General features: G+C 35.8%; 1 protein-coding gene across 1 annotated transcript in view; it reads right to left on the bottom strand.

Annotated features, from left to right (window-relative positions):
- LRIG3 (leucine rich repeats and immunoglobulin like domains 3) overlaps positions 1-16,746 on the bottom strand; it is a 62,741-nt gene that overhangs the window by 19,120 nt on the left and 26,875 nt on the right. The window contains exons 4-11 of the mRNA XM_063309294.1: positions 7,649-7,783; positions 6,619-6,762; positions 4,871-5,014; positions 4,505-4,648; positions 3,964-4,107; positions 2,327-2,407; positions 1,158-1,229; positions 728-799 (exon numbers count right to left, since the gene is read on the bottom strand). Of these exons, the coding sequence (XP_063165364.1) occupies positions 728-799; positions 1,158-1,229; positions 2,327-2,407; positions 3,964-4,107; positions 4,505-4,648; positions 4,871-5,014; positions 6,619-6,762; positions 7,649-7,783 (936 nt within the window). The remainder of the gene's footprint in view (positions 1-727; positions 800-1,157; positions 1,230-2,326; positions 2,408-3,963; positions 4,108-4,504; positions 4,649-4,870; positions 5,015-6,618; positions 6,763-7,648; positions 7,784-16,746) is intronic.

The following is a 16,746-nucleotide window of genomic DNA, read 5'->3' as shown; positions in this document are numbered from 1 at the left end:
CACCTGAGATTGTGAACTTGGGAAGATTCTACGGGGGGAGGGATCTCATTTACACTGAGGATTTTTAGTTTGCATTTGGCGTGCTTTTATCATTCTCAGCTTTCTCTGTGATCCTGCATACTATTCTTTAATAAATCAGATATCTTTGAATTCCTGCTCATGAGTGTGATAGTGTTTTAGAATAGGCAACCATTACAGTGTGTTGAACTCAAGTGTTCACTTTTTGTGTCTTTTTCTCCTATCCATAGAGCAGAGTGGACTTCTTTCACAGGCAAGAGGTTCATTTTCCATCTATCTTTTGTTTTAGTCATGGTGAGATCTGATATCAGGTTATTTTGCTCTGACAGTGTGAGAACTAAGTCTCACAGTTCTTTTCACAAGCAAGCAAACAAGCCCCTCCCACTTACCTCACTGTGTTATCAAATGAAAAGACTCCCTCAAATTGACCTGAATGTGGTAACTTCATGGAAACATCCATGTGATTTTTTGGGGCAGCAACAATAATGATGTGGCTCACCATTCCTCCTTCTGGGAATTGTTCCAACTGGCTGGTCCTGTCTCCAGCCTTGTGATTTCCTGATGCAAGTACTAAGTCTGGCCCTGCCTGCTTTTTTGAAGTTCAGCAAAGGTCTGCTATGTGCTGTCACCTTAGATAAACTCAGCTGTTATTGGGTATTTCTAACTATGTGAAAGCTGTGTGAAAGTTGTAGGAAAGAGAGATACTTACAATTCTTTAAGATTCTTCATTTGTGAAAATGTGTTTCCTTGAATTGACATGATTGCATTATTACTTAGATCTCTGTAGGAGAAAAGCAAAATTAATGTAGATCAATTTAGGACAAACGCTATTCCAAAAGAAAATTTAAAAGCAGTTTATATCTCATTAGCATTATACGTAACAATTTAGCAATATTTCTGGATAGACACATTTGTATTGTATAGGGGAATTCTTTTGATGAATTAAAAAAAGAGTTTTCCATTTCCTAGAAAAGCCCGGGTTAAAATTATTTTTAATCCCTAACCCAGAAAAGTGTTCAAGTGTGGCTTGTGGACACTGTATTGCCAGCTGTACGATTCCAGTAAACCACTTTTTCTACTGTTAGCATCACTGTATATTTTAGTAACTGATTAGTTAAGGATGATTTTCAACTACTTACAGGTGTTCAAGTGCATCCAGACCAGAAAATGCTTTCTTAGTAATTGACCTAATTCTGTTCCCTTGGAGTAGCCTGGAAATATAATACATAACAGATGCAATAAAATAAGAAGTATTTTTGGACATTTTGATAATGCCTTTGGGGCCATGTTTTATCATGTTGCAAATCTTTGCCTTTTAAGCTTCTTCCTGCCACAGTAATTTCATTTCCTAAATAGATGCTTTTATTTTGGTTCAATAACTAGAGAGATGAAGGCATTTTAAAAATGTTTATGAATATAATTTGACAGAGCAATTATTTTAGGAATACACATAACCTATCTCTTATTCCCACCTGCATGGAGTTTGAATAAAATGTTTGCATTCTAATGAAGCCTGGATACTAGTTTGCTTTATCAATGTTATCTCTGCACACAACTAAACAGCCTTTCAATAATGTAATTACTTCAATATCTATAATGAATAAAAATAAGACATTTTATAGTACTATGTGTAATGCTAAGAAATTAGTTATTTTATGTACTGCTTTTATTAGTTGCTTTATAACATTCTCAAGACAACAAGCAATGAAAGCAAGATCAATTTAAAACCAAAAACATCCCATAAAACATGCCCCAAATAACAGCATGCAAAAATAGAAATGTGTAGATAGTGATTAAAACAGATTCAGTCATTATAAGCAAGACCAGAAAAGCCACAAAATCAACAGCAAGAAGCTGAACTATATTTCAAATCCTTTTCATACTTTTCCATTGAGAAAGATAATATGTGAAGGAAGAAACTGTTGAATTAAGATGCCTACATAATTAAAAATGAGTAACTTTGGCTACAAAGTCTCATAGTATGTTATCTCCATTTTCCCATCTCCATTTTAGCTAGTTTTCACACTCCTGATCATAGCTGCCAGCTGATCTAATATCAGCTAATACTATCAAATTTCCTAGATATTATGTCTGGCTCCTCTGTATTTTACCATTTCTTCTGTGGTTGTTGTTTATCTATGGACTGTTGTGGAACAGTAATAATCACCACCACCACCACCACAGTAATAACAGCAGCAACAGTAAGGATAATTTGCAGGAGCTAGTGTCCTTGATATAGCTTTCTATCCAGGACCACAAGAAGAAACATTAATCACTACTAAAGTAGAGAGAAGAAAGTTATACTTACAGCCATCTAAGTTTGTCAAGTCCAGAGAAAGCACCATTCATATCTTCAATTGTCCATGAGATTTCATTATTTTTAAGGTCTCTGTTATGAGGGGAAGAAAATATTTGAAATCAGTCCCAAGATATGACAAAGGTGCTTGAAATCACAATTTTAATCTGTGTAACTCCTGAGAAGATAGTGTCTACAATTTTTTTTTGTGGGGGGAGTGCCTTTGAGTCAGTGTTGACTCCTGGTGACTGCCTGCTTTTCTTGGGGAGGATTTCTGGATGTAGTTTGCCATTGTCTCCTTCCTAGGGCTGAGAGAGAGTGACTGGCCCAAGATCACCTAGTTGTCTTTGTGACTAAAGCAGGACTAGAATCACAATCTCCCAGTCTCTAGCCTGATTCTTTAACCACTACATCAAACTGGCTGTCTTCTGCAATCTAGGAGCATGTTAATAATTGTCATGTGGAAAAAAAAGACTCAATATAATATTCAGTCCACTAAGCATTAGTCACACTTTTTCAATGGTAGTTCCATCTGTAAGCCATAAACTACAATTCTATTTTATGGCATCTTGCTGATTTTAATGCTTTTACCAAACATACAGGGTTTTTATTGATCATAACAATATTTTGGCTTCCCCATTAGAAGAGTAGCTATGCCAGTAGCTAGAGAGGGAAGGTAGAAAGGCAAACAGAGAAGCTGACTGTAATAGAGGTTAGCAGTCGGGTCAATATACATGAATTGTAGCAAAGATCAGACACTTCTTACAAACAAGCTATTTCTTACTGGAATGAAGCTATGGGAAAACAGAACCAAGCAACGGATGCTGCAGAGTTCAAGAGGTTGAGACCACTGCCTGATTTACATATCATAATATGAGTTGGAACACAGATATTCCCATCAATGGAATGTGTGACATATAAACATAAGGGGCAACAACATGGATAAATGGCTGAGTGCTTCTGAAACAGCAACAGCAAGTGATGTTCCTAGTGGTTCCCATTCTTTTCCATTATGCAGATAACAGCACCATCATTGAAAGTTTTTCAATGGTAACCCCATACCCAGGAGTTGGCAACAGTGCTCCTGTGTGTATCATAGGATATACGACCTGCCCCCCCCAATGTATAATGTCTGAAGATCTAAAAATATTACATAGTTTTTACATATTTGAAATTCTTTCAGATCTCCAAATCTCCCAAGATTTCATATTCCTTCCCAAAATTCCCCCAACCCTGCCCCACCAGATGTCACTGTATGACATGTTCTGTATTATTATTCCATATTTCTATAACAATCTATCTAGATTTTTAACTTGTAATTTAAAATGGAAATTCCCAAAATACGCAATATGCTTTTTTGACATGTAGGCAACAAATTAGTTTTGGTACTTTTAAAAAGCCCTCAATTATAAGTCAATCTAAAAAAGAACTCAGAACTGAGCAAATTGTACCTATTACTGAGGTTTCCTTCACAAGCTTCTCAGACCCATTACAGAAAGACAACACTGTTTTATTACACCAGCCTTTCCTAATGTCCTTCATATGGGTTAGGCTTTAGTTCTCATAATTTTCCTAAGTTTTAAATAACTGGAGGACACTCAGTTGGGGAGGCTGCCTTAGATCTTTAAATAAGTTTTCCTGAAACTTACAGAGTTTGTAAACTGGACAGTCCCCGAAAGGCACAATCTGCAATGTAGCTCACTTTGTTGTTCCCGATATCCAGCCTTACCAGCAGGCTTAAACCAACAAAGCTTGAATCTTCTAGTCTTGCTAAATTATTGTAAGTTAAATCCCTGCAAATTAAAAAAAAGGGGGATGTTGGGTTTTAAATCAGCATAAACAAGACATTCAAGCTAAGAATTAACTCATTCCTTAATTAGTTTCAGAATAATTTATTTTTAATGCAAGTTTGTGTGTAATTTTCCATGACACATAATATTATTGCAGAACTAGTTTCTTTTATTTGAAATTACAGTAACAAAGTCCAAGTGTTACTGGTGCAAAGAAACATAGTTGACTTCAGTTTCTTACAAGAAAGCATCAGTGAATTCAGCACATGCACATAAAAGCAAAGCCACTGTCATCCTGAAAAGTGTTATCCCACCGCTCTTCCAATCGTACTTTGGCCTGTACTCTACTTTTAAAACAGAGGAGAGATTTTTAAAAAAAACCCACAAAACCACTACTCACAGCTCACTGAGTTTTTGGCAAAATTCCCAGGCATCTGGTCTGATCCTGCTGATAGCATTTTGGCTAAGATGAAGCTGCTGTAACATTAACAAGCCATAAAGCCAGCCTTTGGTAATCTCTGTTAGGTTGTTATGATCCAGCTGCCTAAGAATACAAAAATGAAAAACCAATTTATAGCTGCAAGCTTTAACCATTTTAAAGGTAGAAAAGGACATCAAGTCTCTTTCTCATAAAAGCAAGCTAGAAAAAAAAGTACCACCTTGTGTTTTATACATGTATATTTTGTGAACAAATCAGTCCTCAAACACAATTAACTGTAGTACTCAGAATGGTTCTTTCTTGAAGACTGTGAAAATATGTACTTACAGTATTTCCATGTTACTTAATCCCCAGAAAGCTCCGTCCATGAGCCAAACAAGCCCATTTTTCTGTATTTTTAATGATTTCAAAGAAGGCAGTCCTTGAAAAGTAAGCCCATCTATTTTTCTAATTCTGTTGCGGTTCATCTCTCTGAAGGGAGAAAAATATTCCATATTACTGCAGGTAAATTCAAGTTTCTAAGCACTGCATGTGTGGGCCTGGGTCTCTGTATGTTTAGCAGAAATAGAGAACATTCTTTTTCAACCAGACTGCTCTTAAAAAAAAACAAAACTCTAAGGCATGACAGTGCCAATAATTTTGAATTCCTTTCAAGCCTATTTTACTTTGCATCTCCATTTTTGAAAAGGATGAAAATTATGCTGCCAGGAATTCAGGGGTTCAAGGTAAGAGTTTAGGAAGCTATGTGCTATCCATGGGTGTACATATGTGTGTATTTGGTCCTGCCTCTGATGCTCTCTTATTTAGCATTTAAAATGTTACTTAGATTTTGCTGTACCTGACATCTTCTTCAGCACATTATTATTATTTTTTTAACCTATATTCTGTATAAATTCTTTCTGTCACTTCTATGGCTATTATTCCTTTTACCCATGCAAACTCCAGAGCAGTTTCCCTTTTCCCCACATCTCCAACCTTCTGTAATTTAGAATTTTATTAGTGAATTATTACAAACAATAAAAAACAGTAACTCAGAAAGCCCATGCTAGTTTTGCTGAGATGCAGCCTCTCCTTCAGCTTTTGCAGTGACTCTAACCAGCCCCCTCAAATGCTAAACTGTTAGCCTTTTATGTATTCAGGTTAATATCTCTCAATTTTCTTTTATTTGTTCTATTATTTCCTCCTCCTCTTTTTTCATAAGCTTATTTACTACTCTACTCATTTTAATTCTTTTGTTTTAAATATCTACACTAGGGATCAGCAACTTTTTTAAGCAGGAGGAACCACTGAGCAATTCCACATGATGGTACAGATGCCAAAAAGTAGAAACTAAAATATGAAGTTTTATAAAAAGGTTTGTGTTAAATTTTTACTTTTTTGATGAACGATCTGCTGGTTCAATAACTGCTTGTTATTCTACTATGGTTGTTTCATTGTATTAGTTTAATGCAGCTTAGTGTCTATTACTGGATTGGCATCAAAATTTTTGTATGATTTAATTTTTACAATTGGTTTATTTGTGGGTAATCCATGGATAATCCATTTTTTATGATATTTTGGTTAAAAACTTGCGGGTCAGCTTTCCTTCAGACGTGCTTATAGGTGAGATTATACAGGATATACTGGTATTTTAACCAAGTATTACCGTATATACTTGCAGATAAGCCCATCTGCGGAAAAGCCAAACCCAATTTTGGGGGTATATTTTGCCACCTAAAATTCTCAACTTATTCGTGAGTATATATGGTAAATACAATGCCACGTGAAATCATGTAAATCTTGAAAGATTTCACTCTCTCTTTAGTGATTTACTAGCAATGAGAGAAAAGAATCTAAATCTTTCTTATATACAACACTATAAACCACATCAGCATTACAAATGTCTTATTCCAGGCAATGCAAACAAAATAAATTAATATAAACATTCAGAAAAAGAAAGTAGGACCAGAATTGTGTTTTTGCTATATCTAAATCCCTCCTGAGTTTATGTGATTGCTAATAGGTCTGATGCTCAACCACTGGAAGAGGCCTGCAAAATCACTGAAAACAACAAGGCAGTTGGAGGCTGTACTTACAAATGTTGGAGATGGGGGAGTTTAAACATCTTCTGTGGAATGGTTGAAATGCGGTTCCTGTTCAGCCTCAAGACTTGAAGAGTACTAGCCAAGTTGTCAAAAATGCCTGGTTCCAGTGAAATTATTCGATTGTTGTTAATGTGGCTGGAAAAGAAGGGCATGATTAACATCTCTGGAAATGTTTAGATTCTATGCTGAAGTCTTAATCACCTGCTGTCTACAACTACCATACTTATCTTAATAATCATTTTAAAATCCTTTGCCCCATCAGTGGATAAGCATCACTTCGAACAGCTCTTAAAAGACAGAGAATCCTCCACACCGATCCAAAACAAATGCAATTTACATAAGCCTCCAAATGACATTTCAGTGATGGAAAAATATTCAAATCAATTTTGAATACCTTCAAAATATTACACTGAAAAATTTGGTCTTTTTTCACAATAGCCTCAAATACTGATTGTTTTCCTATTTAACTATTAACTCAATTTACAGAACACTAAAAATAGTGTTTGTCAGACAGTTGCCTCTGTCTTTTAAAAAAAGTCTTTAAATTAGGATGGAAAGAATTAATGAATCAATCAGTTGGCACAGTCAACAAAGTCCAGTGGATTTTCTTTTGATTAAAATGATGGTTCTCTCTTGAGATGCCAGGGTGAGGATACCATGCACAAAAAGCATGCTCTGCAAGGGCACTATTTTTTTTCCAATTATCTTAATAATAGGGCTACACACAGATGTGTTATTAGTTTAGCATATTCAAGCAACTCTAGTTGGGAAGTAGGTGCCATGGAAGAGAACTGTCAATTCCAAAGTGCACTGGCCTGTGCAGGCCTTTTTAACCTGTCTTCTTTGGTGTCAGATGTTGGTAGGAAAAAAAAAAAGTGGTAAATCCATGCCTGCAGAGCTTTTTGTGAAGCACTGGGAGTCTCCTCAAATGCCAGAGATTACTTGATTACAGTAAGGATTGAGAAGTTGTTGTTTTTTTAAAGAAAACTTTGGATGAAATGAAAGCTTGAACTTAACTTACAGGTTCTTGAGCACCAATGGAGGAAATGACCCCATCTCAAGCACAGAAATATTGTTGTTGCTGAGATCTAAAGTTTCGAGGGATTGAAATAGCTTCAGTTCCTCAGGCAGAATTTTCATGATCTTGTTATTTGTCCTGAGTTAAACAATAGCAGTCATGTTAAAAACTTCTTCTGGATCATTGACGAACTTACTGCATTTCCCAATAATTTAGTTAAAACACATAAACAGGCATGCATAATGTCAACATCGTATCTTGTTTAGGAAGTACTTAAAATTACTAAGCACTGTAAAAGTCTTGAAGTGGAAGAAGGGAAAGGGAAGAATGCAAAGAAAAGGGAGTATCAGAAAAGGGTTCTGAACTCTAGTCCAGAGTGTTTGAGCATTGCTAAGAAATGTCATATAGAATATAGAGATTTTTAAATGCGCCATCATCCTATATTGTGCACAAACTGGATTCAGTGATTGATGGAATAGCATCTGTTAATGGAATGCAGTTCTCCTGCCCACTTCTACGCCTCTGCATGGGTCTTCCTGCAGGATTTCCTGCAGGCTGAAGATAGGCTGCTCATTTCATGACCCAAATATGATTGGATATAACTGAAAGTAGCCTTCTGAATAATAAAATCAAAACCATTTTATAAGCACCAGGTGCTGCACACAAACAGAAAATAGAAGCACCTCTTCCCAGTCACAATACACAGTACGTTAAACAAAAGATAGAGAAATTGAGAGGGGGAAAAAAAACACTTCCTTCAAATGAAGACAGGAGTTGAAGGGAAAAGAAGTAAAACAATAAAAAGAGATTGATCCCTAGGAAAGAATAATGATAACTGGAAGAACCAAAGAAGTAAGACTTCTCTTTTTTGATTAAGTCACCCAAAGATGAAGCAACTCAAAAATTTAAAAGTCCACTTACAAAGAATCTTGAGGAAGAGGCAGAGTGATAACAAATAGAACAAGAAAGACCAAAGCAAATTAAAACTCAAGGCAGAGCAAATGACAGACAAAAGGGCTCCAGTGAAATAGGAGGCCTAACTGGAAGATGAATGTAAACAACAAGGTGACATGCAAGGAGAAAATCAAGCAGGAAATGTAAAAAACAGAATGAGCATCTTAAAAGAAAAAGGTAAAAAGTTTATCTAATAGATGGACAGAGGCAATGATCCATGGCCAGAATATAAAGGAGATCAATACAAATAGCTGAATTAAATTCAGTTTAATATCATATTAAATTATAAATATGATATGAAATTGTGAGACAATTTTTGTAAGAATTTTATTAAGTTTCAAGACAAAGATAAAAGCTACAAAAAAATAAAAAAACTACAAAGAGAAGAAAAACTAAAAAGGTGTGAAAACACAAGAGAAAACCTGTTTTTTTTCAAAATTACAGAAAGATGTGGCTTCCAGCAAGGATATACAAAAATTTTCCATAATCAATCTCTTACTCTATACTAAACCAAAACCACATTATTTCTATAAATCATTCCACTTTGGCATATTATAAAAATCACTAAGTACAGTTACTTCCTCCCCTTATATTAAAATAATATAATAAAAAAAGAAAAAAATCATACCTCTTAATCAACTTCCCCCCAGAAGGTAACACTTATTTAGTTACTCCCTTCCTACTACTATTCTATACATATCTGTCTACTATAATAAGAATCAAACTAAAAAGCACATAAATTGTCTGCCATTATACTTAATAGTACGACAGTTTTAATAATCTTAATCTTAATAAACCCAAAACCATCCAGATAGACATTATTATTTTTGTATGATACCTTAATAATCTTAATCCAAATAATTAAAGATAAATAAAATCAGTCAAACCCTGAAAACAATCCAGGTAACCATTCTTTAATACTTATCCCACTTCAAAATAAACCAAAGCATTTATATATCCCCACAATGTGCACAGAGACTTTTTCTTTAAAAAATCAAACAGCCCAACTGCCCCCCTCAAAAATTCCAACTTCTCTTCAGAAAATCTCCCAACTTCTCTTCAGAAAACCACCCAGACCCCTTCTTTTTCATGATGTTCCACCAGAAAATCAATTTCACTTATTGCATGCAGATCTCTCTCTCCCTTAAATTTCTCCAACTGATCTGTTTAAATCTTGGTGGAAGTCAGAAATAATCTGTTTAAAAATCTTCCAAGTCTCACGCAGTACATTATGGCACCCCCTAGAAGCTTAACCAGTGAAAGTTGAAGATATAGAAAAGTTCTGGAATCTCTTTACACAAGCGAAAGTTGAGATAAGCAGACTGTTCCCAAGGGAAAGTAGAAACAGAAAGCTGAAAGTTCAAATCAGCTGATTCAATGTGTAGGAGAATGCTAGTATCTTCAAATTTAGTACAAAACTAACAGGAAGGCAATTGTTTACTCTCAATCCTCCTTAATATTTGGAAGGAAAATGAAGTCCAAAACTTAAAAAAGAATTTTCAAAAAAAGTAATCCAAAAAAATGATAAGCACAGAGAGCCAGCTTCTCCTCAAAGCATACTCTCTTAAGGTACGCATATACACACACACACACATGCATACACACATACACACTCACACACACAGACATTAATTTGGTGATTTAGAAATGGGGTGGCTGGTCTTAATGCTCCTTTAAGGCTACAGCACAGCTTGGAAAATGGTGACGTCCCCGCCTCCCTGCTAGGACTTACCAGTCAAATGCAAAACACTGTTTGTGATCTTCCGGCTGCAAGCAGCTGTCCAGAGGACAGATGGGGTGATTCCAGGTGTTTTCCTTTATCCAGAGAACACTCCTGGGCTTCAGGAAAACCTGTCTGAGCCCGAAAAAAAATTGCCGCATTGTCAGCTCTACCTACTAAGCCCGCGGGCACAGCTGTTCTGTCCACCATGTCCCCACTGGAAGTCCCAACTTGTGAGACAATTAAGAAGAATGTCAGCATAATTAAGATGAGAAACAGCCAACAGAAGAAAGCAGGCTTTTGATTATCTTGAATAGGATACCAATCGAAGCGAATATTTGTAGCTCAGGGTTGAAATATGGAGTCCTTGGTGCTCTCTGAGCCTTGTTGTTTTCTTGCAGACTGTCCTAACAGCCAGGAACCATGCTGAGACAAGGAATAGGTCTCTAGTGTTTTATTACTGCTACATTAGACAGAAAATCCTAACAAACTGAAGAAGCGTGGGGAAAACCCAGACAGATAAACCCCAAAAGTTAAGGCAGGTCTGATCTGTGTCTCTTTGAATGGCTGCTTAACTCCTCAGTACTACGCATGTGTTTCCGCCCTGGATAGGGGCCCCCTCCTGCTCACCATCAGTACTCATGACACAGACATTTCATTGCCAGACTAGGCAACATCTTCAGTGCGAAGAGGGAGTGGGCCTTTTTCCCAGTTTATATACAGTGGCCTGCCCTGCTTGAGTTGGTGAGGCTGTTGTTCTCTCCTTGGGAGTTCTTGATTGGGCTGTTGTTTGCTGCTTGGTTGATTGCCTGAATTAATAGTTCCCTGATTAGGGTGTATTGTACTGTTTGATTGTTCATCTGGTGTTAATCCTAGTGTTGATTTTTGCATATCTGGGTGTTGATTGCTGGCAAGGAGCTATACTGGTCTTTTGGCTTTTCTATTGTCTCTTTTGAATGGTTAGCAACATTTACATACCATTTTATATTTTTATGGCTATTGTTTTTAACTTGTTAGCTTTATTGTAAACTGCCCAGAGTCCCTCTTCTGAGGGGAAATAGGTGGTGGCAAAATTTGAAAAATAAATAAATGGATGGATGGATGGATGGATGGATATACAAATGTTGGAACTGTGCCTTTCTTCTACAGTGTTTGCAGACATCATATACTAAATTAAAGTCAATTATTTGGGGAAAACAAATGAGTCATAATTTCCTAAAGAGTACTCCAGCAAAGGAAATTATCGGTTCCATTTTTTCAGTTCAGAGTACTGTTATTAGATACTAGATCAACCACTGTTGAAACATCCTGCCCTTCTTCAGACAAAACTCTATTACAATCAAAGGCCATATCTTCTCTGCTAGTTACCCTGTAGAGTGACTTCCATTCTTTGAGGAAAATTATAGAAAATTGATCACACAGTGGTCAACTTGCTGGAAACAAGGGTGCAGTACCCCATCATTACAGATAAGTTTTTAATGCCTAATGCCTCTATCAAGATTGCATCTTTTACTCCTTGTGCATAATTTCAGGGCATCTGATTCTAGTTAGAGAACAATTATAGTTTCCTGGTCCAAAATTAGAAAATAGGAAGTCCTTGCTGAGTTGCTTGTTCCAAAGGTAATTCCCGATTTTAGAGGACTCTTAGACAGTTGAATGAGTAGGTTTTCTCCTGGCTTAATCCTTGCCTAGCTTAGTGCCAGATAACTATGAGCTGGAACAATATCCCAGGAAGAAACCAGGAAAGGTGATAAATTTAGAATGATAGTTTATAGGCCCAACTGAGTAAAATGAAATTATTTAAAAGTTGTCATAGGTATGTATCCTTCTGGATGCCATACTGAAGAGAAAGGTGACCGGTAAATGTTTTGATAAATCAAATAAATATATAACTGGCTCTGGGCCTGATGAGGAATTGTCCAAGTACACCTGCTAACATCAAATTTTCCTGTCAGTCCAACTGCTGAGACAGAGATAATTTAAAAGCAGAAGCTTAACATGCATATTAGGTTTTCTGCAGAACAGAGGAAGAAGCTGGTCTGTTTGTCCTTCCTCAGCTGTGCAAAAATTGTATCACTTGAAATATTCTGAATACATCAATTTACCAGTCATTCAAAACATGCTGTTCCTAGTTAAAACAAGATGTCTGGCAAACACAGTGTCCAAAGAAGAATTAAAAGGAAGTTGTAAGACTGATATTAATTACCACTCACCCCGCCCCCCCCCCAAAATGACACACACTCAAACACAAAACAGAAGTTGTGGATTAACTGGCCACAGCAGATGAGAAAACAAGAAATGCTATTTTGTTACGCTCAGATATTATTTTCAGTCAGCATCAAGTTTCAGTCTTGCTTAGGTATACTACTGATCCTTTAACTTTAATCCTTGGCTAGAAGGGTTTGCTTAAACAAAAATCATCTTTAAGAAACAACAATGAGCAATCCATAAATTAGATGTATTAGCAATCAAGACAGAGATAACATGTTTATGAGGCCTTAGTTTAAACATTAGTTTGTTCATAAAGTGATTACTAACAAGCCACTAAAACTGCCAATGACTAAGTGACAAATAAAATTTTCCTTGTTGTAAAATTGTGCTTCAACCTAGACCAGCAATTTCCTGAATTCCATGGCTCCTGATTTATAATGTGGAAGTATTTGGTTAAGGAGAAAGAACATACACAGTTCAGCCTTTGGGTCATCACTGCTTCATAGAATAGACTTTTTTCCCCAACTAGTTGGATAATGATCATAAGGTTCAGCAGTTGCTAATGGCTCTAAAAAATCCCACCCTCAAATTAGATTAACTGCCTAGCAAATTACTTGAGGCAGCCTGTTTTACAGACAGCATCCATTAGAGTTTTACGCAGGACTGCAAGAAGAGAACAGCAGGTGAGACATTAATGATTTAACTGCATCTCAATATAGTCCAAAGACATTCTCAGTAATTAAGACATACTGCATTTTGTTGACTGTTATCTGAAAAGATGGCCTTGAATGGCAACGTAATCAGTGTGGGACTTGGTTTTTTTTATTATTATACAACATTTATCTATTAACAGTTTGGTTTTCCTCACTTATAGCTTAGATAAAAAATTAGTGACTTCTTTCCATGGGGGGGGGGGAGTAGCCCCTACAAATTTGAAATGCCATTCTTTTCTTCAGGTTTAATTCCATGTATCTTCCAAACCATCTTAGCAGTCCATAGCTCAGGTCTCTTACCATGCTTTCGAAGAACTTTCAACTAAATATTTTTTAGAAATCCTCAACTAGGATCACAGTAATGGCTGTGTTTTAGGTAATTTCAGCCTCAAAATTCAAACCCTTGCATAAATAAATCAGAATGAAATTTAATTCCAAGATGAGAACTACTACCAGCATATTGTAATTTTCTTATACTTCTGTTTTTTCAGTTCCAGTATCAACTGCTTTTGCTGAAAATCTGAAAAAAATGTATAAGGAGGAAAAATCCTGGATGGATTAACTTACGAAGTAGCTATCAAATCCAGATATTCATGACCAGGACAAATGAGCTGTACATAAATATTACCATCAAAAATTCAACAGAAAAAGAAATTTGGTGTTAGCTGTGCTAAAAGCACTCTAAAAACATTTTAATGGATCGCTCTCTGATTCTAGAAGGGCAGATTTATAATTTATAACTCTTAAATCACCAAGGAAGGAAGACCCCAAAACTTTCCATCAAGTTTCCAAATTTCTCCTAATTCATGTATTTATATTAATCAGTTCTAATAATAATTTTTAATACAAACTTCCTCTTTAGTAATACCACCAATACCACCACAGAATACCACCAAAGTCATACATACATACATACATACATACATATATACCTTTATTATGGTCACTGACCAGAATACATCAACAGCAGATTGAACAAAATAATATGGTTTGTGACTAGATAATTGATGTGATTAAGGAGTATTTGGTTTTAAAGACTGTATAACAGAATTTGGCCACATTCATAGAAATGGAATTATAACTGATCTGATAATAGCAACTGTACATAAAATATATCTGAATTTGCCAGAATTGTCAAAAGGGGAATGATAAGATGATCCCTTGCATCCTCATAAGAAATATAATATTGTAGACTGTAGACTATGGCTTTGATAGACCCTTCCACAAGGGCACAGCCTTAGCTCATATGGAATCTTTGTATCTGCCCTCAAAAATGGCCATAGGTACATTAAAGCATGCTAAGGATAATGCCTTCCAGAGTTTAGGGATAGTTGTACGGCGTAGATATCTTGCTGGCCTAAGGAAGGGACCTGACCTCTCAGGAAAACATTCCTGAATGGGGCAAATTGATCTAGTTAAGTTTTCAGATCTCAGGCACATGGTTTGAGTGCAATAAGTGCTCAGTCATAACCCATCATTACACAGGACTCCTTAGAAAAAACACAGTATTGCAATTTTTGCAGAACTGTCCTATTCCATGTTGATTTATAAGTCATTAACAATTCCTATATTAAAAGATGATAGCCAAGGTCCATGAGCCTCCCGCACCCAGCATTAATTTCTACAGTAGAGCAGTACTTTTGTTAAGACCAACCCACATATTTTTGAGTTCTCCAGAGCTATTAATCGAGCAAGATGTTATAAAAACAGGGGAAGAAGAAAAAGCAAAACTGGAATAATGTATCTCATCACAAATTCTGCAGTTTAAATTCAATCTCAAAATAGAGATAGCAGACTGAGTACATTAGGCAGTGATTAGTATTGATGGGATCGGATTACATTTTGCATTCTTAATGCCATCGGTCCCCAACATTTTTGGTTTTATTTTTCATTGCCATATCTCTATTAAGGCAATTGTGAATATGACATTACTTACATAACTTTCTTTTAACTTGAATCATTTGAGTGATTAATTGAGACTAATCTCCAAAAGGGGCGGGCAATGGTTGTGTCATCTATAGAATGGAAGACAGGTCCTATTCAATTTGAACAAAAATACACCTGTTCAATTTGGACATACAAATTGATTTGAACCAAATCTTTCATTCATATCTGATTCAGTATGTACCAATTACAATCATTAAAATACACATGCCCATTTGTGGAAAGTGTCTGAATTGGACCAAATTGATTTGGACAAGTTTGATTAAATGGATCTAATAATACAGTCTATTCAATTTGTCAAATGAATTTGACATTCAGAATAGGTACAAATCAATTCAAAGCTTCAAAAATTTGCACCCTAACAGACACACATCCAAAGATCTGGAAAGGTAACATAATTTTTATTTTATTTTTTGCTTTGGAGTACAAATATCTTTGTGAACCTGGATGTGCACTACTACATTAACTAGATTTGCTTATTATCTATTCAGCTACCATGGTATATTTGTAGGCTGGTGGAACTAAAAAGGCATTACAAGGTCCAGTGCTACTTTCTGTAAAGAATCTAGTTTCTATAAAAGTATCCTGAGAACTTCTATTACACTAATGTTCACTGACAATAGAATTATTTAGTGCCCAAAATGGTGTAAATGCTTAGAATAAATGTATCTGTAATAAAACTTAAGGCATTTAACTTGCAATTTAACTTGTAGCTACTGGACTTCAGCTTCAACAGCCATCAATCCCACTGAGAATCAATTGTGACAGCAGACTGTGACTTGTAACAGCACTCCATTAATTCTCTCTGCAACCAATAAGGACCCTCAGAGGACATCTGAAGTCATGAATCTAAACTTGAACAGAGACAGAACAATGCATTCATTTATTTCAAGCTTTACTAGTAAAATCTGGTTCTAACAGAGTCCTCACACCCTTCAAGACAAGCCCTCACCATTCTTTTTGCTTTACTAATCACTGTTTCGCTTTGCAGGCATTCAGATTTGATGTAAGGCTATATCTAGTTCTATGTGTTTTACCTAGAGAGGCAGCGTTCTTCAGAGAAATTTAAAAAAGAGAATTAGAAGCTCCAAAGTCCAATATTAGATAATCGGGCTAGGACAGCCTTTCTCGATCTAGTGCCCTCCAGATATTTGGGTTTTTATTCCCTTAATTTCCAACCAGCAAAAACTGGTTCAGGTCATTAATCAGATTCTACAGTGAAATATCGATGTCTATATCTATATATCTGTATGTGTATATCTACATCTATCTATCTATCATTTAATTATTTATAGTTATATTATTTAACAGACAGTATAAAAATTATTTACATGTTACAATAATGCACCATAGCACAAAAGAGCAAAAACAGCATACTTCTTATGTATCACATTCTGCTTGTCTTCAATTCAATGTACTTTTATGGTCCTTTTTTTACTGTCTGTCAGATATCCACAATTCTACTTATAGTATTAAGATGTCCTTGGGTCGGAAGGACTCCTAGCACATTTAACTTTCTTTTATGTTTCTATTAGAAGAGAAACAAAAAAGTTTCCTGC

The sequence above is a fragment of the Candoia aspera genome, chromosome 7 (assembly GCF_035149785.1).
Source record: "Candoia aspera isolate rCanAsp1 chromosome 7, rCanAsp1.hap2, whole genome shotgun sequence".
Classification (NCBI taxonomy): domain Eukaryota; kingdom Metazoa; phylum Chordata; class Lepidosauria; order Squamata; family Boidae; genus Candoia; species Candoia aspera.
This window is presented reverse-complemented; position numbering and strand designations above follow the sequence as displayed.